Below are 25,910 nucleotides of genomic sequence, written 5' to 3'. Positions count from 1 at the left end.
CATACAGCACGACTTATCTTCACTAAAATGAAATAAAATGAAAACTTCAATTCCCTTGTCACATTCACATTTCTTAGTAATGTACTGTGGAGCGCACGGCAGCCACTTGCGGCCAGTGTTAACCATACTGGACGGTACAGGACAGAACATTCCTATCATCGTAGAGTGAAAATGAACGGTTCCAGGTGGCTTCCCAACATTCAGTCCTAAACAGTGCTTTGAGATCCTTGCAAATTATATACTAAAGGAAGGATACATTGCTAACATTTCAAACCTGAGACATATTTAAATGAAATTTGTCTTAACCCTTCGGACAATCTTTCCAGTGTTCCAGGCACAGCATCTTCCCTTTCACTCACCACCCACCACCTCCATAAGCTAAGCTGGCTTAGGGGCTTCTAATGACTAAAAACACCCTGTGCATTTTATTATATTTTTTGCCTCAAATGTGGACACTCAAGTCATAATTCTAATTCTAACCCAGATTTCCCCCTTATATCTGGACCAGTCACTTAACCTCTCTGCTTCGGTTTCAAGGAGAACAATGCTTCTTACCCTCTTGGGGTTTGCAAGTTTTAATGAATGCGTGGGAAATGCATGGAGGATGAAAAGCATTCTAAGTGTTCCTATTATTCCCATGAAAAGCAAGGATTCAAGCCAAACTGATCCTTCTCTGACACAGGTGAGTCTGAAATGAAACAGAGCCCCAGACCTCAAAGGGGCGGTGTTTAGGTGGCTCCTTAGATCCCCAGGAGAATAGGTCTGTGTTGATATCAGTCTAGCAGTCAAAGAACAGACACCTGACTGAACGCCAAACAAGAAAATCAGCGCCTGCAGTGAGGCCAAAATGTATGGCCAGCTTATCCCTCCAAGCCTGAAGTCATTGACCAATGGTTCTGGTTCTCCCGTTGCCCCAGATATAACCCACCAATGTTATAGATCAGCCCTGGTCGGTTTCCTTGCTGGATGACTCTCAAAGCTCGGACACCACTACCACCATCCAGTGAGAAGCCCTGACACCAGCCCGGCATGCCTTCTGGATGAATCCCCCTTCCGACTCTCATCGTGCAGCTGTGGGCAGAAAAGCAAAAATGAACACATTCATCCATAAGAAAGTCTTCTCTCCCTGTCTAATCAGGAATCACTGCTGCGGCTAGCACCCAGAATTAGAACTCTAATAGTGACTCTTCCTCACTTGCATGTGATCCCCAAACCCAGCAAGGCAATTAGTCGGTGGTCAAAACTCTATCTTAGAGGTAGCCACGTTCAGCACTGTGTGAAATGTACTGACTTCTACAACTAACCACTTTAGGAGAAAACATTATGATTCTATGAACATAAGACATGAGGAAAATGTATAGTATCTATCATTCCTCTGAAAAACAAGGATCCAGAGCAAACTGATACTTTCCTGACTCAGGTGCTTCAAGAGTTCGTGAAATACCCTGAACATATGAGAAAAGTATGTACAGAAGATGCAGCTAATGGCCCATTCTTTCAAAGACCTGGTACCACTATAAAGGCAAAGCACCATCTAGCTGGCCAGTGTCCTGTCACGGATCCTGGAATCGTTAACTCATGCTTGTGTGTTTCAGCTCTACCACTAACAAGCAATGTAGCCTTGGGCAGGTAACTCTCTCTGAGCCTCAGTTTCCTCATCTGAAAACAAAACAAGATTTCCTGCCCTGTCTAATCCATTGGGACATTGGGAGAATCTATGTGGAAATGCTTTGGGAACTATGAATTCCCTGGATAAAATAAACTGTGTTAACAAATATCAAGTCCTAAATCTAAAACTGTCAAAATCCTTTCAGAAGAATAGTGAGTCTGGGCTTGCTGACCACGTCAAGTGGCTGTGTATCTCCCACGTGGCCAGCACCCTAGTCAACCCTCTCCTGATTCCAGCACCAACCAAAAGTCCAGCCCTCCCTGGTAGACACATCTGCATCCACTGGCGTGTAAGGTCCCCTACGCCCTCCGGGAAGTCTGTAGCATAGTTCTGCAGATAACGGGGCATGGCATTTTAGCAGAGTCAGATATGCCTACGTACTTCGGCATTAAGGCTATAAACTAGAAGATGCCTGTGAAAAGCAGAATGTAAAAACCAAGAACAAACATGAATGAAAGCCCCGACCATACGTTAAAAGGATATGCCATCTAATCCTCACAACTGCTGCTCTTCCTGCCTTTAAACGTGCAATGAGCGCTCTGAGATCTTGAAATGGCACATTTGATTTCGATGGGAAAAAAAGGGATGGATTTCAAAACCTTACACAAAATGAGCTGGACCGGATTAATGAGGTGGAGGCTTTACCAAAGGGCCAGCCTATCTCCCCTCTGACACCAGCTCCTCTGCCTGCGCTGAGAGCTTCCAGGGGGATAGAAGCCATGCAGAGAAGAGAACATTAGGGTCTCTCTTCATAGGCAGAGTTACGAATAGAACTACTTCAATGCACGTAAAATAAAACTAGCTTTCGTTATAAACCAACCAAATGGTTTATTTTCAATATCAAATAACACAGAAATTAGATCCGAAAAAATCCCATTAAGTCACGGTCCTATTCCCCTGCCAAGTCAGGATGTTATCTGCAGTATATTTCTACTTACACGGATATACTATAGCCTTTGCTAATTCTTCCCTTCCCGAGGAGCTTACTTCCCCTTCCCATAAATAACTGTACTCACAGGTTTGGCTGCTCTTTGTCGGCGTAGCAGAACAAGAGTGGGCTCAGGCTCCGGGCCAGCTCATGCTCCTCAAACTGGCCTGCAGCGTCTGTCTTTGCATTGTCCTGTCTGAAGATCAGTGGTAGCCCTTCATGAAGGAGGGGAAAGTTCACATCAGTCCTACCCAGTCTGTCCAAGACAGATGCAAGTAAAGAAAGGAAAAGTAACTCATCAAGGGGTAAGCAGGGAAAACTGAATTTATTTGGTGGGCTCAGTTGTTGTCCGAAAGGACACTCTTGACCATGATTAAGCACTTCTTATGGAAGCAGGGAAGTTTCAGCAGCGTATACTGCTGAGGTAATCTGTTTGCATTGGCTCCATTTAGTTGGCTGAGCAAACAAATCCGAATTCCCATGACCAACTCCAAAGGCCTACTGGAGGCCTGTATACATACCTGTTTTGTTAATTAACCAATACGGAGCAGAAATGAAGATCTTTAAAGATCCCTCTGCTCGACACACAATCCGGATGGTGAGGTTCAGCTGCCGCCGGTTGATGTCATAGAGTCTCATTCTCACCATGTAGTTCTGGGTTCCAGGTGGAATGAGCAATTCTTTACAGAGTGGAAAATTCTCCAGGGATACCCCTAAGGAAGACACAAGCTATTGTCTTTTGAGGTTCTCGCTTCAGTTTGTCAAAACAGCCCACAGCCAAACTAAATTGGATTCCTTCCGGAAAAATCAGTATCTATGTATTCAACTGGCAAAAATCTCATTAGAATGGCCATCTTCCTTTAGCAGGAGTGAGAATAAATATGAAGCAAACCAGATGGTCTGGAAGTCACACTAGGGAGTCTGAACTGCATAATAATTAGAAGAATGAAAGTACCAAAAAGTTATCGAATGATAGCTCTTAATAGTATTAAGAGTTTACTATACATCACGTCCTCAGCTGGGTCCCAGAAACCCAGTAAAGGCAAGTATAGGGTAAGGGTGAAGGTTTTCTGCAGCCTCACTGCCTGGCTTCAGATTCCCAGTCTGTCCTCACAGCTGAGTGATATGGGGCAAGCTATTTAACCTCGCTGTCTCATCTGCCAAATGGGTGTAACCACAGAATCTACTTCGTGGGCTTCCTGTTAAAAGTGATGATCCGCGTAAAGCATGAATGTGAAGATGAGGAGTCCTCGGTGTGCACACAGTGATGGGGGGTGAGAGGACACTTCCATTATACACAGGGGCTCAGTAAATATTTGTTGAAGAACTAATTAAACGTCAGAGCAAAGACCTATTTTCTTTAAAACAGACAACTAGGACTGCACTATTTTTCTTTTCTAAATTAAGCTCAAGGGTTTACATATTCAAAAACGTAAGCTTATCACTGTGGGACACATTACTGAAGTTCAATGAGTTTCAGGTTCCTCATCTATAAAATGGGGATAATGCTGTGTCTCTGCCTCAAACATCCATTGTTGTGAAAACTGAATGAGATGATGTAGTGAAATCACTTACAAACTGTAAAAAGGTAAATATCTAAGTCCTTATTATTTCAACATGACTGCAACAGCCTTAAACAGGATAATGACTCTCTACCTTGACTTCACTCATCCCTGCAACTGAAAATTACTTGATGCATTATCTGTCCCACCCCTCAACTTCTTCATCAGTAAAGTGGGACAAATAACAACTGCTGTAAGGATTACATGAGATCACGTGTGTGAAAGTATTTGACATAACGCCTGGAGTACAGCGTGTGCTTAGCAAACATTTTTCCCTTCCCTGAAAAGAAGAGAGACATATGATTCCACTCATTTTACAGCTGGTAAAAAGCGTCATTTGAAGAGATGAAATGACTTCCTTTAGTTACACACCAAGTGAGCAACATAAGAGAAAAGGCTATGTTGAGTGCTTGCTGTGTAAATCTTTTGGTTTTGTTCAGTTTTTTTGTTTCGATGATTTTCCAAATTGTAAGTTTTGCTTTTTCCTTTAACTGCATAAATCCCTAGAGCTGGCTTACTGAGATGTTATATGTGCTACAACTACTCAAAAATGTTCGCCAAATAATCACAAAATATCCACTGACACTTTCACAGAATTATTATAGATAATTATTTGACTAAATCCTTACCCAGTTCAATGTTCTGGGATGTATCAGCTGTGTGGAGAGCCACTTCCTTGCCAGGTTTTAGTGTCCCATTAATTGGCATGCCTTTCACATAAAAATCAAGTTCACAAGGTAGCAAGTTGCAGATTACCACCGTTGGCAGGAGATATATGGTATGCCCAGGCTGTCTGAAAATCTGTTTTGCACTGTCAGAAAATATGTTTGAAGGCATGTAATCTGGATAATTCTCTTTCTTTATGGCCACACAAAACCTATGAAGACAAAATGGTGTAATCAGCCTGAATGAAGACCCTGAACTTTTTCTTCTTAGCTAAGTAGGAGATAGCATAACATTAAAATGGTTCAATAATTTACTAAGAGATCTGCAGTTTTCAATCCAAAAGCATTTACTACCACATAATCAAATCACAATAAAATGTACAGATTTTAAACGTTTAGTTTGATGAATCTTGACAATTATATACGCCTTTATAAATACCACCCAAAGCCAATTATAGAATATTTCTCTCACTCCAGAAAGTTCTCTCATATCCCTTTCCAATCAGTATCCTCTCCCATCATTCAAGCAACCACTTTCCGACATTTATCATCATAAGGTAATTAATTGTACCTGTTCTTGAACTGCTTGTAAACAGAATGATACAGTATGTACTACTCTCTGTGTTTGGGTTTTTTTTGCATAGCATTAAGTTTAAACAAGACTCAGCCATGTTATTGTATGCATCAGTATTTGATTCATATGCAATGGTGTGAATATACCATTTTTTAAAAATTCATGGTCCTGCTGATAATCAATTGCATCGGGTTGTATCTCCAGATCAATTTCGTGAGAACGGAAATCCTAACAATACTGAGTCTTCCAATCCACGAACTTGCTTATATCTTTCCACTTAGTAATCACGTTTTCTTTAGTATCTTTCAGCAAGGTTTTGTAATTTCTAGGGTAGAAGACTGGTACATCATTCCTTAGACTGATTCCTGAATTTTTTTTCCTGATGCTCTTGTAAGTGATATTTTAAATCATATTCTCTAATTTTTCACAGCTAGAATATAAGCATATAACTGATTTCTATAGGTTGACCTTGAATCCTGAAATCTGGATAAATTTATTAGGTCTCACAATTTTTTTTTTTGCATTTATGAAGCTGATCTGATGCCTTTTATCTTCAGTTTGTTAATATGATGAATTAGACACATTCATCGATCTTCAAATGTTAAGCTAATCTTATATTACTGGAATAAACCTCACGTGCTGGAGTTTATTTGGTAATATTTCATTAAGAATTTTTGCATATCTTCATGGAGGAATGTTGGCTTATAGCTTTTTTATTTAGTATTAAATTTATTTATTTTTTAATTGAGGTATATGATTTTCAATGTTGTGCTTCAGGTGTACAGCAAAGTGATTCAGTTATACACACACATGTATCTTTATTCTTTTTTGACTTTCTTTTTTTCATAATAAGTATATCAGTTTTGGCATCAGGGATATGCTGAACTCATAAAATAAGTCAGAACTGTTCTATTCTCCTCTACTTTCTGAGTGTGCATTGAGCTGGTATTTCTTCCTTAAAATGCCTGGTAGAATTCACTAGTGAAGTTATATGGTCCTAGAATGTTCTTTGTAAAGACTTTCTATTACAAATTAAATTTCTTTTATAGATATTGGGTTATTTGGATTTTCTATTCTTTGTGTTAGTTTTGGCAGCGTTTTTCAAGAAATTTGCCATTCCAGTGTGGAATTTATTTGCATAAAACTGCTCATGACATCTTCCACGCCTTTGAATAAATCTGTAGGATCTATAATAATGTCTCCCTTTTTCATTCCTTATAATGGTCGTTTGCTTTTTCTCTCTTTTCACCATGACTGGTCTTATTAGAGGTTTATTAAAATTATGAATCTTTTCAAAAAGCCCATTTTGACATTATTAATTTTTTCCTATTATTTATTTTCTACTTCCTTGATTTCCATATTTATTTATCCTTCCCCATTTCTCTGTATTTAGCTTGTTCTTCTACCTTAACATAGAATTTTAGATCAGTGATTTTACATCTTCCTTATTCTCTAACATGAGCATTAAAAGCTATCTATTTCCTTTTAGAATGGCTTTTACTGCATCCCCCACATTTTAATATGTCTGGTTTTTATTATTAATCATTTTGAAATATTATTTCCTTTGTGATTTCTTTTTTGACCCATGGGTTATTTAGAAATGTATCATTTAATTTCCAAATATTTGGGTTTTGTAAGCATCTTATTGTTACTGGTTTCTGGTTTAATTCTATTGTAATCATAAAATACACTGTGTGGGGTTTCAATTCTTTAACATTTACTGAACTTTCTTTTATGGCCCAGTAGATGGTCTCTCTTGATGAATGTTTCACAAACACTTGAAATAAATGTGCAACCTGGAGTTGTTAGTTAAAGTGCTTTATAAACACCAATTGTGATAAGCTGGATTAATAATAATAACACTGTTCAAATCCTTTTTATATCTTTATTGTTTTCATTTGTTTGTTTTATAAACTACTGAGAGGGAAGTGTTAACGTCACTAATTATGTCTGTGTATTTTTGTCTATTTCTCCCTCTAGTCTGTTAACAACTGGCGAATCTGGATAAAGGGTATCCTGGAATTTAAGTTCTTCGTGTACCTCCTCTATAAGTGTAAACTAAATGAATGCCTGCCTTTGCTATAAAGGAAACTAAAGCTGATCATCTCGAATCTCAAAAGTTTAAAGTCTAAGTTTAGAAGGATCTGACAAGTGCAATCCAGTAATTTTCCTAACATTGAATCTAGTAACATATTACTTACACTCTTCAGAAGGGGAAAACAGGAGTCTAAATGATTAATTTTGTCAAAGTCCCCAGGAGAAGTCAGAACCAGGTGCATGACCCTTCATCCAAAGTCCTTTGCAATCTGTCATTTGAAAAACTCCCAACCCCAGGATTTTCCTGCTTCCCAATTTAGGAATGGGAACTGGTAATATTTTTTTCTCCCCTCCCTGCATGTCTCCTCTTTATGCTGATGCAGGCAGACATGTTTCTAATCGTACAGTGTGAGTAGTGGGTTTGTGGTTGTTCCTCCCATCAACATTAGATGACAAGCAACAACCACACTCCCACCAAGGGTTACCCCTTGAATTCTTACGAACTCTTAACACAAGAACGTAAGGAATAAGAAATTTAGGGTTTTAAACAAGCACAATTGAATTACTCAGGGTCCTTAGGGAAAGAATGAAGAACAAAAATGGCAAAATTTACATGCCACTGCTGCACCACGCATACCTGAAGAATCGGCTTTTCTCCGTGTCCATGGAGTGGCACTCTCGTTTGCTGCTACTAACCTCTGCAGTCTTCACCACATTGGTCCAATGAATAGGAGCCTTACAGAAAAACACACCCAACCCTTTAGGCCTGGCCTGCAGCCGCCAAGAAGTGAGGTGTAAAGGCACAGCGAATGAGTCGCCTGGCATGACAGCGGGAAGCACCACGGGCTCTGCCACAGAAATCAGTGTTAGTGCTTTCAGGCGTGGTCCCCGCCCCAAAGTCCGTCTCAGGGTAAAAGGAAGACGACGTCCAAACTTACTGTCTGGAGCTGATGGGCTGTCCAGTCTTAGCTCCATGGGAGTCTCAAGCCTGTTCTTCACAATGAGGGCCGATCGGACAGTGATCACTTTCCGAGCGCTGCCTTCCATAGTCACCGCGAAGACGACTCGGACGGGCGGGAGTGAAGAGAACTGTGAAAGAGAGAAGTGAAAAGAGAGTAACTGTGCTTTTGAAACACACGCAAAATACAACACTGCCGACTAGGAAGGCCTAAATCAAAAGCATCTTATTACTGCCATAGCTCCTCAGTGAAAGGAGTCATTAAGCCCTAAAACCACTCCACTTTAACAGGAGTGAATATCCTGTAAGTACACACTATTGTAACAGCCAGTTCTAAAGAGTTGCTTGTATCGGTCGGCGTTTCACAGGAAGGACAACTTTTTTTCTAAACGTCATAAAACGTAGTCAATATGCCCATACACTATTGTTTGACTGCCTATAAGAAACATTGTATCTCTAAGAGCTTTAAAAACAAACCTCTTCTTCTTCTGTTCTGTTAAATAATCCTTTTTTTTTTTTTTTTTTAATGAAGAGAACACCAAAGTTCAGAAACTCAAGATATGGAGGGAAATCATTTATTTCTGGTCTTGGGTGCAGCCACTACTGTCTTTATCACCATATGTTCATTCACACATTCAACACATTTTGAACTACTACCATGGGACAGGAATTTTCTTTTTTTAAGTAAAAAAATTCCACCTTAGGTATACTAAAGAGAAGATTTCCAAAAATACTGTTCTTAGAACAAGTATCCAGAACATACTGATGATGCTTCTTTTCAGCTTTTTTTTTTAATTAGAATTCTCAGTTTTTGTTTTTTTTCAAGTTGAAGTACAATTACAATGTGTCCTAACCCTAATGCTTTTTTATTGGAAAAACAAATGACACAACAACCCAAGCTTTCCACACTGCCAACTTTTTAATTAAAACTAACAGTATGCAAAAACCAACCTATAAACAATCAAATGAAGAGCTCCATGTTTTGAACCAAAGCTTCTAGAAGTCTCAGTGAAAAGGCACACTACAGTCTTCTAGAGTTTTTTTAGAGGGACACACTCATCACCAAAGCTTCCACAGACCCAGCTCAGCAAAGCCCCAGAAGAGCCGAGGCCCAATAACAATTGTTTTAAATCTTGATCTTGTCGTCTCCAAGCTCAACTGAATTTCACATTTTAAAACTTGCTATCCTCAGCGAGAAGAAATTATAAGCAAAAACCTGAAAATAGCTTTTTAATGTCATCTTGTAGTGATGTTTCAAAAGCCAAATGGGGGGAAAAATCTGACTAGTTTTTCATTCTTATTTACTTTCATAACCTTTGGACCAAAACCTATGAAATATTTATAGCCATACAAAGGTTAATTTATATTTAACTTAGAAAGAAAAGGAGGCCTTGGACCAAAACAATTGCCTTTTCTCTTCCTTCCCTATAATATTCAGTCTCACATACCAAGTTAGGGGAAAACATTTTCTTGCAGGTTCTTATAAACGGAAGGTAATCATTCATAGAAAAAGAAAACAATAATTCCAAACACAGAGTCCAGTGATTGTCAAGAACTATACATCCATGTATGGTTCAGGCACAGTGTGTAAACTCAATAAACACAGTGACACGGGAAAGTCATACTCACATAAACCTGGGGATGAATAATATTTGTTCTGCTGCTTGGGCTGCCAATCTAAGAAAAATTCCAAAAGTCAGAGAGTCAGTACAGTCCTAACATTACAGGCATCATTAAATTCAGTGACAATGTAATTTGCTTGAAAGGTGTTTATAAATAATCTTAGGTAAAGTGTGGTCTACTATGAAGAGAAAATATCTTAGAAGGTAAGGGAAAAGCAATATTCATCTCACAACCATTTAATATATACAGATTTTCTCCAGAATGCATCAACACAATAAAAAGGTATCTCTCAGGGGCTTAGTCCTTTTATTACTGGACATGAACTTAGGCAGAAAAGTAATCTTGAAAGAAAATTTATTTTTCTAAGAAACCTGGGCACAACAGAGGAAAAGCGGAAAGAACAGTGCTCTCCAAAAATATTTTTCTTGAAGCAAGCAAGCATGAGGAAAGCTACATTATCTCTGCAGATCTGTGTTTTCCCACTCATCACTGGCTACCCACAAATGAGTGGTTACCTATGAAGTATGGCTGAGACCCAGGCGAGAGCATCCACAGTGGCTGATACAGCGGCTGGCACGCTAGCCCCCACCTGCACAGTCTAGTCAGGCATGCCACCTGCTAGCACTCCCCAGGCTGGCCCTCCAGCCCCTAGAACCACAGGCTGCGTAAAATCGGGTGAAAGGACGTGTGATCAGAAAATAAACAACAATGGACATCTGTCTCTATGCCAGAGAGGAGGATTTGGAGACACAGAGCTAGAAGGATCAAGGAGCAGCATCATAAGGAGTATAAAGAAGACACTATATAAAGAAAGGGTAAAAATACAGCCAATACGTGTTTGGCAGACTCATAACCTGCTGGGTGGTCCAGGTGAGTATAAAACCAATCTGTACGGGGAGGGTATTATGTGTTAATGCTAATTTTACATCTTATTTTTCTACTAAAACTAACCATTGGCTGGCTTGTCTATATAGTTGTAGGCATTGATAACCCAAAATAATCTTAGGTATTCTTCCCAGTGCTAGGAGAAATAAAGAACAAGAAAATTTCACTAGAGCAAGGCTATTACAGGCCTGTCTGCCTGCCTGGTTTCTTTAAGGGGGCGCGGCCACCGAACACCCTTTCCACAGCCACACACCATAGAGGAAGATGAATTCTTATCTGGCGCCGCATATCGGAAAAAGGTCCCGACTTTGTCCACAGAAACTGGGCTCACTTGCTCCCAGCCATTCACTCTAACTTGCAGTTGATGAATCCGGAGGTCATGGGTGTGTCTGTCAGGCAGAACACAGAAAAAGACCTTAAGCACAATCCAAGCAAGAGAGGGGAAGCAGACGCAAAGACTGGAATCGGATTTACTGTATAATGACATTAAAAACCCAGCTGGCTAATAAGCCTTTTGGTGGTTACCTAATGCAAGGGAAATCAAGAGAACATTTTAACTGAGTCTTATACTTAAAACAAAACTGCAAGATCTATAAAGCCCAAGCAAGAGTGGCATCAGCCCTCCTTTGGTGCAAACCAAGTGAATCTTGAGAACTAGCTCAGGTCTCTCCCCCACTAACCTCTACCTCAACCTTTATGAAATGATGACGTCAGCTAACAGTGTTTCAGTGGGGTAGTAAAAAGGCTACACTGGCAATTTAATAACGTAACCATACTCTTGGAAATGCATAAAACAGCACTTTCTCCTTGGTTCTTTTGTGGAATCTCCTACTTCTCTCAGGACACACTCAGTCACTCAGCTTCAGTCCTATAAGAACACAGGCAGGTTAATGAGAGACAGAGCCCTCAGTCCCGGGGCTGAAACGCTCAGCTGACACCACAGTAGAAGGCAGCGGGCAGACCAGGAGGAACAGGAGGAAATTGCACATTTAATTCTATTTTAGATTTTGCCTAATTCAAGCCAGAAGCCTGAAATGGGGAACTGGATTTGAGGCTGACAGGAACGGGGAAGGGAGGAGGGAGGCAGGGAGTGGGGTACAGTATGCCAGAGGGGGAAAAGCCAGAGAAGGCATTTATTTTGAGAAATTCAAGCAGAACAGTGGGACTTGAAATGGGTTACAGAACACAGAAACTAAAATGGAAACGACACAAAAAGGCCAAACCCCTTCTGATACAAGAAGCAGTGCTTACTAAGAAATCCAGTCACAGCTCTATAATGAGCTTCTCGGGGAACTTTGTGGAACACCACTCACCACTCATCCTTGGAAATTCTAATGTGGCTTCCAGGCACATGTGCCCAGTACTGCAGTTCTTTAAACTATTTTTCTCCTGAAAAATCACTGGAGGCCCACAAGTTCAGAATTCTTGGTGCTAGGGAGTATGTGCACTGATGCGGAGCAAGGCAGAAGGGAGAAGTGTCTGACTCAGGAGCAGGTTTGCACACACACAGACTTAAAGCACCATGAGCATGTATGACCACAGAAGGCTGAAGCCAATCTCTTGAATTTCAGATCATAAGGCTCAAACACTAAAATCTTAACCCATTCACTATCCACTGGACAGCCCTTCCACTTCAAAATGTTTGCAAATAAAAGAACATTTTATTACACATTTTAAGATATCTCAGTAACCAGACACAGCGTTCTTTCACATTTATTCCCGTCCTTCGGCTGGCTACTTTAAGAGTGCCAGCAGCTAGCGGTCTGCCCAGATGAGTTATTCGTACTTAGAATCAGAATATCTTCTCACTACTGGCTCTGCTTGCTGAAACTGCTATGTGGCACATATCTTAAAACTGAAACCAACATGCTTTGATAGCTTTTAAGAATGCCATGGCACCACAACATCACGAAAGCCAGGCTAGGATGCAGTGAACTGGAGTGTTATGATCTGTCTACGCTTCAACCAAATTACTTCTATGGAACACACAGGTTATCACCTCACCTGTCTAACAAAGGGATAATTAAAATGGAAAGAAATGTATTTCCAAGATAGCAGGACAGTCATATTTTTTTAAAGGAAACACTGATTTTCCAAATACCTTTTAATAATAAAACATTAAAATCATTAACAAAGGAAAAGTGGAAAGGCAAGACACTAGGGACAATTATTTATACCATAAGAATAATTGTTCCTAGGGTTTTGCCTCTAATGTATATATACATATTGAGGCAAACAATGAACCATGTTTTACCTGTGTCTTAACTTTCCTCTTGCTTCAAATTCAAAGGGAATCTCTTCACCTGTAAGGACTTCCCGCCACTCGCTAACATTGTGAGCATCATCAAGAAATGTTCCGGTCCCTTCTGGAACCTACGCCTGGACTCCCACTGTGAGACAGCGCAGCCCTGGAACCAAATCAGACGACACCAGCTAGGCTCTCTTTCTCTCTACCTCCCTCTCACACAGAACTCAATTCATAGCAACAGGCCACGTAACCTGGCTGTCAAAGATGACCTGAAAGGTCAATAACACAAGTTATCTTTGTGATCAATCACAACTTACTTGAAACTTTAGAAACAGCTCAAAGCTATCGCCACATGGTCACGTGCCTCCAGCAGCAGAGTCTGGCACACAGGGGGCTACATAAACTAAGTCATGGCTTTTAACAGTAGTATTTACGTGACTATTTAGAATTTAACAGATGTGAATTGTTTTCAAAAAAGCAAAAATGTCTCCTCTAGAGTGTTATCATACATACTTGGTGGAGGCAGGAGAAATACGGTCTCAAATCAGTTGATCCTGTTACTCATTTCATACACTTCATTACCTAAATTGGAAAGGTCAGCCTGCATTTGGAAAGTTGAGCCAAGGTCTGAACAGGCAGAAAGCTGTTAGAGAATGTTCTCACTTGGCTTAGGTAAATTCTCATTTGTTCCCCTAACTCCACCCAATTCCATCTGGACTTAAGTATGTTTAAGGTTTGGAAGATAATTCTTATATGGTGGGGGGGGGGGTAGAGGAAGGATTTGAGAGGTGTTTTCAAAGCAGTTTTGGAAGAAAAATGGGAAAAACATTTGGTTTAATAACCACACAAAGCTTATTTTAAAAGGGGGAATGGAATGGGGACCAAGAAGAAAGGATGGAGTGAGTTTTCTTTCACATCCTTAATTTGCTCAACTTTTACTTTAAAAACAATGGACACCAAGATCAAAATCACAATTTGGATATTTCAGACTCAAGACTTGTTTCTCTGACTGCAGACTCTACACAGAACCAGAATTCCCATCATAAATCTCAGCAAGACAGCAAGTTATTGATTCAAACAGAATCAACCTCGAGAGCCTCAAGAAGGGCCCGCCTTGCTGTGCTGGGCTGGAACACAGGAGCCCCTGGTGGCAGACTCAGTGCTCCTTACCTGGTGGGCGTGGTGGTCAGCGTGGCAAACCACAAAGTGCAGCCTGTGTGATTCCTCAGAGCGAAAGGGACAAAAGGCTGCCGGCGTTTGGGGGCCTTCACCTCTGCTGTGAGCAAACACAAGGCCGTTAGCATGTGCCTCTACCTGTGTGGCAGACAGCCTCCCCAAACCTGGAGACAGTGCCCCAAACTGCCTCTTGTGCAAAGGGGCTGAAGGTGGAGAGAAAGAGGAACCACCACAGGTGTGTTGACAGGAGTGGGGTATCACTGTGTATTCCAGTGCCTTAGGTGACTTAGTCCCCTGACAATGGGCTGTGGCGTGTGACCACTCCCACCCCGCAGCTGTCCCACAACTCCACAGGCCTCATCTTAGAAGGAGGCGCCAGACCTCATACGGCTGGCATTAGACAAGAAAGAGTAATGAATCCCCACTACTCCCAAGAAATACATTCTAAACAGATAACCCAAATTGTAACAACACAAACGTATCGCAGGCACTTGCTTACACTTTGTCTGAAATACCTGTACTTTAAGGAAGCCTCCCTTTATATGAGCTACGTTGGAATCATATTATGCATATTATAACAAAATAAAAACATTCTTCCCTATCTCTTATAGGAATAGCTGTGGTTTTTTTCCTCCCTGGAAGATCAGAAATACACTATCCCAAAGCTTTTTAAATGAAACTTTTAGCTCATTTTTTTTTGCACAGATATCACCACCCTCTGCTGTAAGGCAGGGACCACTATGGAGACTACAGAAGGAGGACAAAATATAACTTCTTTCACAAAATAGCTTCTAATCGAGGAAACTGGAAAGAAACAGTGATCAATATAAGTAATCAGATTCCAGGGAGAGTCTGACCTGATTCCAGACCCTGTCAGAAATCAGACTGAGGAACAGTCTCCCGGGCCCGGGCTGCCTGGGGACCCACGTGCCCGTCTCGCAGCCTGCTGCTCGCTCCGGCTCCTCCCAGGGCTTGCACTTCCTCTACCAGCCACACACACAAAGGGGGAGGTGGCACTGGGACCACAAAGGCAGCGGCCACCCGGTGGCCAGAGCCTCCTGGCTGATGTGCTCACAGGTCACAACCACACACGCTCCACCAAGAAAAAAGGGCGCGGCCCAGTCTCACTATGTGTCCAGCTTTACAGCACAGAGTCAGCCTAAGAAAGCCCAGGACCCGCATGGCCTGCAGCTGTGGAGAAAATGACATCTAGAAGTGACTGCAACTGCCCACTGAGAACGCCACATTCAAAATTCAGTTCACTCCCCAGGAGCACGTGTTTCCTGCCAGCACAGCCGAGAAGGCGAACTGCACCAGGGCCCGCCTCTCCGGCCTCTCGAGTCCGGCACAGGGAAGCGTCCTGACAGCGCCAGGCCTCTTCAAGAGTCATTGCTTTTTTTGTTTTCCCTTTGTAGCTTCTAAAGTTTTCACAAGTTAGTGCTCTAAACACTGCAAAACAAGCCATTTCAGGATAAGGCAAGTTCTTCTTTTTGGTGAGGACAACGGCTCAGGGGAGTCTAAATACATGAGTAGTCTCCAGCGTGTTCCTACAATTTCGTGGTTGGTTTTCAGATACTCCAAATACTTCTTAAGATAATCTCAGGCTAGACTATGCCCATTTCTCATCCTAATGGCCTCACTTAGTTCCCAAGGTTTGCTTAAAAAACCAGTGTTCATTAAGTTGAAAATTAAGGAGTAGCTGTGAGGCTGCTGACAAGAGCAGAGGGGGAGTAAAAAATTTAAGAGCTGTCTGCAGGGTAAACAGCACTCACTGTGGCACCTTGAAAGGCACCTCCCTCTCCATGAGTGAGAGAGCTGCTTTATTACAGCAGATAAAGGACCCAGGAGGAAAAGAAGCCAGATGTGCTTTCATATCCCACTGTGCGCCAGACTCTGAGTTTCCATTTGCAAATTAGATTTAAAAAGAACAGGTGGCAAATGGCTTTGATCACGTTGTAACACAGAATAAAGTGCTAGGAATCCATATAAAGACATTCACGAGTATATTGCTTTGTAATTAAATCGCCTCCATAGGCACACTGCTAAGGTCCCCAAGCTTCTTGTCCTGATTACACAAACCAGCGCAGACTTCAGCAACCTACCTCTCTGAGGATAAAAATACATGGAATGCCCACAAATCTAAACCCAGCTCCAGGGGACAGACTTGACATCTTCCACACTGGGGTCCAAATCAACTGTGTACTTGCCTGAGAAGGAAATTCCCAAGTCCATCAAAGGAACAGTACTCCCTGGTGGCCTCAGAAAACCTCCTCTAGTGACCAGACCTAATTGATTCATAGGCTGAAAGAACCCAAAGTTCCTCACGTCCAAGTTTAGCTTAAATGGCTCTAGCTGAGGAAATGGCTACCCCTGTGGACTCGCTACCCAGGGTAACCTGGCCCTTATGAACAGTGTGGGGTTTCATGCTGTATGAACAGCTCAGTCTATCAGAAAGAACCTGGTTTATTAACCATAAGAAATAAAGTCCCAGGTCTGCTACTAGCTAGTCATGTGAATAAAGGCAAATTACTTAGTCTCTCTGAGCCTCTGTCCTCACCAGCTAAACAAGGATAATGCTGTACTGAGGAGGGTGGTGGTATAGCTCATTGGCAGGGCAAGTGCTTAGTGTGCACAAGGTCCTGGGCTCAATCCCTAGTACCTCCATTAAGGGGGCAGGGAGGACTAACACTCTGCTCAGCCCAAAAGATTAAATAACAGAGAAAAGCTTATAAGTATAAATCCACGAATAAGTGAAGATTCAATCATAGGCTTCATGAGCCCTCCCCACAAACATCCATCCTGGTAAAACCTTCCAGGAAAAACAACAGTACTATCCCCACACATTAATATCTCTGTTCTGAACTCCTAGCAGAAGCAGCTCAAAAGGCCATTTTTATAAAATATATCATGACCCATGATCTGGTGGTGTTAGCCAAGTAAACATAAATCATTCAGATTAAATTGCACTCCTTCAAACAAATGAAGGACTGGACATCTTGGGATTCTAATTCCTTGATGCTATGATGTTTTCCTTTCATATTTACTTACCACTTAAATTCTCAAGGAAACTTAAAGGGTCAGAGACAGAAATAACATCCCCTTTTCTACTTCCTAAGCACTTCGCTTCTTAAGAAAGTAAGATTTGTATCTAAGCAATTATTTACCGGAAACATTTCTCTTAGCTCTATTCCTGATCGTCACAGCTCCGACAGAGCCCCCTGCATTACCACAGGACTAAATACTCTCCGAGCATTCTGTAAACAAGGACTTGCAGGACTGCCTGATGGAGGATGGTTTTCTTCCATTTATTTGCTTTTCAATATGAGACATCACCTCTAACTGACACTGGATGTTTCTGCATCATACATTGTGGAGTTGATTCCATTTCCACTAAGGGTTAAAGCAAGGTGGAAGACACAGAATAAGAATCAGCACATCACTTCCTTCTGATACAAGATGCCGCTCTGTCCATTAGCTGGAAATGATCTTTCCTGCTACTAAAGCAAAGTTCTCAAAACTGGGTATACCCCCATTCAGCTCCCACAGTCACAGAAAACCGGTGTACAAGGCAGTTCTTAAAACAGGAAAATAAAGCAAGCCCTCGCTTGGCTATACTGTACCTCTAGCATAGATCTGGTGCTCTAGGTTAGTCAGACTGGCTGTACTCCTAGTTCTAAGGTAGACAAGGGGGAGGCCTGGTAGACAGGAGAGACAAAGTTAGAGGGTAAGAATAAATACAGTGAAAAAGAAGACTCATCTCCAAAACATAAGCACAAACAGAGTACATTACAAACAGAGCAAGCATCATGCAATTATAGGATCATTCCTCCAGTGATTACTAAGAGCTAAGAGGGTACTTGACAAGGTGAGCGAGACAGTTTTTACACTGGCCTCTATCGTGGAGGCTGTGTTAACATAGCATGCTCCTTTTTTTCTCAACTGGGGAAAGAAAATGTACTCACGTTCACTTGAACAGAATGGTAAGTCTTTTGAGGATTTTTAATTTAAAGCATGTATGTTCTTAAATGGCATAGAAAAGTTACCAAGAACAATCAGCACAGATTTTAGTGGGAGTCGTTCGTTCCAACTGGAAAAGGCAGTAGCAGTAGAATGCTAATCCCCCACGGGTCTCAAAAATTCAAGGGAAAGAGTCAGTCTGTGTCCCAAGTTAAAACAATCTCTAGTAAGGAGTTACCTCCTGATTTTATTTCTATCTTAAACATGGACGTTTTTAGAATATTTATTTTTGTGTTTCCATAAATTGTCTTTGAATATAAAACTAATGAACTGAATAAGGAGCCATGCCATCCAGGTTCACCTGCAGAATCTCAGCCCTTACAAAGCCAACAATTATGTCAAAAATGAGGCCATTATTTTCTTTTCCCTGTTAAAGAAACAGTGAAAAATCAGCAGCTCCCTTAGGCTGAATTTCATATTAAAAACCTCCCCTTTTAAGGGCTCATTTTGAAGCTGGCCTGAATAAAATGCACAAATGTGGGGGGAGAATGTGACTAAATATTCTTGAGTAAGAGCTGAAAGTTTGTGATCAGTTGAACAAGATTCAAACCCGACTGTCAAAAGGAATGCCCAGCAATTGTTTCGGTAGGTCTAGTAAGAGAATACAATCCCATCTGCTATTCTACTATCTAGGAATTTCCAGTAAGAAAAGAGGTTTGGAAATTGAGGTATATTTGTTTATGTCTAATTAAAAAGATACACACTTTTATAAGCCTAAGCAACCACAAAAATCTGTAAGTAAATAAAAATCCAGCTTTAATTTAGCACAGGCATTTAACACAGATAAGGTAGCTTATTAACTACAGAGAAAGAGGAGAACACAAAAATAAAGGGGGAGGGGAGCAGGGGGAGAGGGACAAAAGAAAAGTCCTTCATCAGAACCCTGAAGATTAGGCCTTCCTAGTGTTTGCACTGAGTCTGGATTTAAGATCCCTCTGCATGAATAATGTCTTTAGAAACACACTCTCTAGGACACATTACATATTACAGAGATGATTTAGAGTCTTCTGGGTAGACTGCACTACAGTCTCTGGACACACAAACTGGGCAGGTTAGAGGAGGAGCCAGGATTGAAGCTGATGATATCTGAAAGGCCCTGGCTCCTAAGCAATGGCCTTGAGACTGAGAAGCAGCAGCCTGGGACACAGAGAGCAAGCAGAGCTGACAAGTCCTCGTCCCTCCTTCCTGAAGTACAAGGCAGACAGAAAGTCCATTTATACACCCTGAGGAGAGACGAACCAGTTCAAATGCTTCATACACTAAGAAAATCCATCTTCCCAGGACACGTTTGCAGACCAGATGGAATAGTTAAGTATTCATGAGCTATGTAAAGTCCAGCCAAGACTCCCCAAAGAAACCACACTGAAAGAGCTGGGGCTGAGTTGAATTTGGATGACAATGGCTTGTGGAACAACTAAGGACCGTGTAGTTGGCCATCACAATCTCCCCAGCTCTGAGGAAATCAGAGCTCCATGGTGAAGCGTTAAATAAGGAAAGAAAACATTGTTAACAGAACAAACTGACTCCTCTTTCTTCAAGAGGCTGGGTATTCAATGCATTTATACTTTACAAACAGCACAGGGCCTCCCTTTAAACAATTATTTCCACATGGGTGCCTGCTCTCCCTCTCTTCAAGAATATAACCAAACTCTCTGTCTCTAGATATAGGAAACTGAAAAGACGTTCTTTAAAATCCGGTCCAAAAGTCCAACCAACTGGAATGTTCAGCTGAGTAACACAAACTGACGGATGGCTGATCCTGATGCATTTTCAGATGCACCAGTTCACCTGCAATGTGACCAGAATGTAGGAATAGTACATTGCACTTTCTTCCTCTCCCACAACAGTGAAATTAGAGCTCATATTAAAAGATCAGCATCTTTTGCCAGAAAAATGTCCCCGGCAAAGACTAAAACAGCTATAGAAGATAGAATTTCCTGTACGTTTCTCCATAGAAAGGATGATTTTATTTGAATTTCTCAATGAAACATGGCTCTGTGGATCAAATGTGATTTAGTCAAACATTTGTAGGAAAAAAATCTTACTTTGTCCAAAGCATGGAGGATCCACCGAAGAGCCCATCCAGTCTTCTGATGTAGTTGAAACTATTTCCTTGTCCTGTTTACAGTAATCTGCCATCCATGATTCCTTAGTACTTATATATTGGTCTAGAAAAAATTACCCAAAGATATTAAGAATAGAAGTAGAAAAGATTGAGGGTTTAAGACAGATAATTTCAATTCAGCAAAACAAGCTTTTATTGAATGCCTCACTAAATGCTCGACACTATGCTAGATTCTGAGAAAGTCTGTCCCCTGGAGAACCTCATACTCCACTGGAAGAAATTAACGTTTAACAAAAAACCGTCACCACAAAACTATCCAACAGTGTGAAAGGAGCTAAAACAAAGACCCAAATAAAATGGTACGGGAGCCCGTGACAGGGGGAGATTTACTATGCTTTGGCAGAAGTGGAGGAATACACACGAAAGCCCATGGGAGTCTACAGAGAGGTGAGGACCTTTGCTCTGGGTCTTGAAGAATAGGTAAGGTGCCCGATGGGATTAGAGGCACACAATCATTCCAGACAGAGAGAAGAGCACATACAAAGACTTCAGGACATGGAAGTGCACGACACACTGAGGGATCGGTGTGACTCCGGCACGGCATCCTAGAGCACAGGGACGTGGCGAAGAAGTCTAGAAAAGAGAACAGCTTGCTCTGTGAAGAGCATGGCATGCCAAGCTAAGGCCCAGGGTACGGACAGAAAGACCAGTCACAAGGCTTCTAAAAAACCACCAAACTCAGGAGACTGAAATCCAGCTGACAATTCTCTAGGAGTGCTTTTACTTTTTTAAGAGGAGAATTATTATGGGGAGAGCAGATTAACAAAGTAATCATGATGCACCACACCTGGATAAAGACTTTTTATTCTAATTAAAGTATTATCTTATTTTAAAACAAGAACTATTAGTTTCTGGTTTTCAACTCCAATATTTGGCTACAAAAAGAATATTTAAACACTACCAAGTCACAGCAATGTTTCTGGGTTTCAGCACAATATTCGGAATAAGGAATTAAAGGTCAAAAAAACCCACTTTATGACCGACAAGAATACCTACCTTTTGTTCTTTTCTTTTCTTTTAAATGGAGGTACTGCAGATTGAACTCAAGACCCTGTGCATGCTAAGCATGCGCTCTACCACTGAGCTACATCTATCCCCCTAACAAGAATGCCTCTTGGAAGATATTTTTAATAGACAGATACTCATCAGAAATACCAACAGAACTCTTCTGTTTGAGGTAAGTTCCTGTTTATTGTAGCTTTTCAAAGCTCTGCCCCAAACTTTATCTAAACTTCCAGATGAACAGATTACACAAGAATATAGGAGTCAAAATAACAGAGAAGAATCATGAGATCAATTTACTATTCCACAGATGATATTTAATATCCAGGCAAATTTTTTTAATTGAAGTATAGTTGATTTACAATGTTGTGCTAGTTTCTGGTGTACAGCAAAGTGATTCGGTTTTATGTATACAAACACATATTCTTTTTTATATTCTTTTCCATTATAGTTTACTACAAGCTATTAAATACAGCTCCTTGTGCTATATAGTAGGATCTAACTGTTTATCTATTTTATATATAGTAGTTTGTATCTCCTAATCCCAAACTCCCAGTTAATCCCTCCCCGCTTTCCTTTCCCCTTTGGTAACCACAAGTTTGTTTTCTATGTCTGTGTGGGTCTGTTTCTGTTTTGTAAATAAGTTCATTTTATCATACTTTAGATTCCACATGTAAGTGATATCCTGTGAATATCCAGGCAAATTAGTGAATGAAATCTGCAAATGTAAAACACCGGTTTTAAAATTTGGAGATCAATAAACTTAAGAGTCTTATTTCACTATATATTCTCCATCCTACTCTGACATGGAATAAACCAATAGATAGCTTATGAGCCTCAATCCAACACATACACTCAAGGAAATTCATAGATTTGCACTACAATCTGCCCTCCGTATCTGTGGGGTCTGCAAGTGGGATGTAAAACCCACAGATACCGAGAGCCAACCGTGGTCACTGTACTAGGTCATTTTATGTAAGGGTCTTGAGCATCCACAGATTCTGGTGCCTCTGGTGGGGTGGAGGTGGGAGTGCAGTGCTAGAAACAATCCCTTTGGATACCAAGGCACAACTGTAGTACGTGTTACCTATCACTCAGAGGTAACTACAGTGGTACCAAAAATCAGATCGTGTAGATCAGTAACTTAAAGGGTGAGTGCAGTTTTCATAGTCAAAGTAGGCACTACCTGACTGGATGATGTAACTCTTCTTTTGATATAAAAACAAGCATAGAGTGATTCTGACACACTACATTGAATCCAGGAATGTACATTTCAGTGTTGTCAAAAAAAACTATCAGAACACACGCTATTAGCTTGGCAACTCTTTAGCCCAGTGATTTTCAGAGTCAGGTCACATGATCTTTGATGGGAAACAGCATAGGCGACTTATCCTGCTATAAAGACAGTTAAAATTACACCGTTTAAGAATTATTCTATGACTAGCCTGAGAGAAGTGAATCTAAACTCACTTTGAGGACATTTAATAAATCCCAGTGACCAAGCATCACAGGGAGAAAGTTCATCATGGACACTGATGTTCCCCATGTGGTCTAAGCTCTTACTTGCTCACTGACAGCATTACTGCCGGATGCCACCTCTGGAGCAGCAGGTTAAGAAGCATCATGAGGCCAGGTTAGGGTTAATCAGGAAAGCAGCCATGATGAGTAAGTGACATCTGCTATGGGCCCAAGTATTTGCTAAACCAGGATTAATGGTCTTCCAGACAAGAGTCTTATGCATAGAAAGGTACCAATGTTCTAAAGACAACTTTCCACTCACCAATTAATACAGAAGTGATATTGATATCCAAACGGTGTTTGGCCTTGGCTTCCAGCTTCAGTCGAGGAGGATGGAGACGACTAGCTGCCTGTTGTTGCCAGGATACAGAGCATGGCCATGGCTCAATAAATGGCTCCCAGCCTAAAAGAACACAGGAAATAAGACATCTGTTCAGCAGATACCAAGAGTTTATAGGGGAACACCATTCACAAATGCTCAGCAAGGACATGCTATGGCTAATAGCTTTGTACTGCCAACGTGACTTCATAATAAAAGCACCACCTTTAGCTGCAGGTCCCCCTCCAGGCGTCTGTATGGTCTAAGGGACATGCGTAGAAGAGCACATGTGTACCCCAACCACGGTCGTCCAAAGATGGGAGGAAGGAAGGTAGGGAGTATGTGCCCTCTTCTATTAAAGAGCAGGCAGGATCTGTTTTTGATATACTCAAGATGGGAAAAGAGCATCTCAGACTCATGTTGAAGAAGTCATGTCAGTGGCTGAAGTAACTATTAAATTTGACTATCCTGCTTACATCAAGAAGCCAGTGGTTGAATAAACAGGTATTCTTGGAAATCCATTAACTTAAGTTTTCCAAATTTATCTTAAAATGTCGTATGTACAAAAGATATAAACAACATATATGTATGGTTTAAAGAATAAACTGCTATAGGCACTCATGCACCCACTATTCAGCTTAAGAAAAAGTATACGTGCCTTTGAAGTACACCACTCCCCACCAACCTCTCCCACCCAACTCCAAGTAACCATGAGCTTGAGTTGTTAATCATTTCCTCCCTCTTTATTATAGCTTTACCACACATGTATGCATTTCTTAAGAATATGTAGATTAGTTTGTCCTACTGAGAATCTTTACACAAACAGAATCCAACTGGATGTACTCTTTTGCAGGTTTTATTTCAGCTCAATGACATGTCTTTGAGATTCACTCATACTGATGACATACAGCTGCGGTACTTTCTTTCCCCCACTGAACTGTGATCTAGCCATGAACAGACCACACTTTATTCACCCATTCTACTGCTAAGAGACACTTCACGCGATTCCAGCTATTTGGAAGACCACTACTATCAGCGGTCTCACACTTGTGTCCTCGTACACACAGACAAGAGCTTCTCTAGGGTACAGACCTAGAAGAAGCATATTGCTGGAGTGGCTGAGTAAGCTTACAGGTCCTGTCACTTGTTTCCCCAAGTGGCTGCCTCAGTTTACAATTCTGACAGAAGGAAGTAAGCGTTCTACAGCTCATATCTTCACATACGTAGTAGGGTCGTGCTTCCACTTTGCCCATTTGTTAAGTGAGAAAAATGGTACCTCACTGTGGTTTTAAAGACTCAACTTTTCAAGGGCAGTTAATTTTTAACAGTTTTCTAAATATACTCAATCAGCCATCGATGAGGAGATTTACCAATACAAGTCCAATCTAACATGTAACATAATGTAGGAACATTCATCTTCTCATACCTTTTAGTACTTAGTGACCTGGACGTGTTCACACAACTTTAAAGTAAGCAATATTTGCTCTGGGAAAATAAATGAGTTTCAAAAAAATAGCTACCATATGCCCTGTAAAAGTTTCTCTCAACTAGCAAGACTTGGACCATTATTCTAAAGTTAAACATTTTGACCAATTAGGAAATAAGAGTGTTACCTTTAAGTGAATCCAGAACAGGGAGGGGAAAACGTTAACTAACAAATAAAATTGAATGTGACGTGTACTCTAGAACAATCAGCAGCAGCAGCACAACACACTGAAGCTTAATTTTCCATTAACATCAAAGGGAGGAGTCACTCTTTGGCCTAAGCCTGAGATTACACAGCACTACTGGGCTTACTTTGTCCACACCTAAGAAAAATTCTCTTAGCCGGCTCGGCCCTGGTATAGGATGGTTCCTGACTGTCCATCTGCACAGGCCCTTACCGTGGTCTTTCCAATGGAAGAAAAGAAGCCGGAATGTGCCTCGCGGTATCCCCGGGCTTTATGTCTTTGGAAGAACAGCTTGCCCTGATCAACCATGTTCTGCTTTGGGGAGCAGGTAGGGCAGATCATACAGTGTCACTGACTCAGTGCTCTTCTAGTGAAACACACACGTCCAGTAAGGAGTGGTAAGGCTTCAAGTTTAAAATGCTTATGGGCTAAAACCTCACATGGAAATTTAACTACCCTCAGGGCCAAATGATCCTTCACTATTGAGGAATTTCATGTTCTGAAATGGGTCAAACTCCAGGATCAAAAAGAATTGACTAAGAAACCTTTTAAATAATTCAGTTGCAACACATCAAATATATTTTTAGAAAAAAGAAAAATCTTTGTGTTTTGTGTTTTTGCTATCATTTATTTTTCATCTTTTCCTGTCCTGTCCCACTCACTTTCCCTCATATAAAATTTATGTAGAAATAGGCCCAGGCAAATGTTGAAGTGTATTTTTTAAATCACGTGATAATTATACTGACCTGACAGAGCACGGTTATAATAATCTCCAGAAAGGGTGAAGTGGGCGTAGCCTTCAGGGCTAGTTCTTACACGCTGCAGAAAATTCAGGCCTGCAATGAAAGTAAATCTTACTGCAGTGGTGGGGCAGGACCAACCAAAACCTTCTTTTGCTGACAAATCGTATTAAAGAGATGTTAGAAAAATGAAC

General features: G+C 41.0%; 1 protein-coding gene across 1 annotated transcript in view; it reads right to left on the bottom strand.

The window, feature by feature from the left end:
• VPS13D (vacuolar protein sorting 13 homolog D) overlaps positions 1-25,910 on the bottom strand; it is a 226,887-nt gene that overhangs the window by 125,979 nt on the left and 74,998 nt on the right. The window contains 15 exon segments of the mRNA XM_032495223.1: positions 929-1,071; positions 2,686-2,812; positions 3,119-3,310; positions 4,789-5,036; positions 8,073-8,283; positions 8,374-8,524; positions 10,023-10,070; positions 11,155-11,290; positions 13,156-13,274; positions 13,276-13,309; positions 14,320-14,422; positions 17,946-18,020; positions 20,388-20,510; positions 23,250-23,390; positions 25,723-25,812. Of these exon segments, the coding sequence (XP_032351114.1) occupies positions 929-1,071; positions 2,686-2,812; positions 3,119-3,310; positions 4,789-5,036; positions 8,073-8,283; positions 8,374-8,524; positions 10,023-10,070; positions 11,155-11,290; positions 13,156-13,274; positions 13,276-13,309; positions 14,320-14,422; positions 17,946-18,020; positions 20,388-20,510; positions 23,250-23,390; positions 25,723-25,812 (1,941 nt within the window).

Source organism: Camelus ferus, chromosome 13, assembly GCF_009834535.1.
Source record: "Camelus ferus isolate YT-003-E chromosome 13, BCGSAC_Cfer_1.0, whole genome shotgun sequence".
Classification (NCBI taxonomy): Eukaryota; Metazoa; Chordata; class Mammalia; order Artiodactyla; family Camelidae; genus Camelus; species Camelus ferus.
The sequence above is the reverse complement of the archived record's forward strand: the minus strand, read 5'-3'. Positions and strand labels throughout refer to the sequence as shown.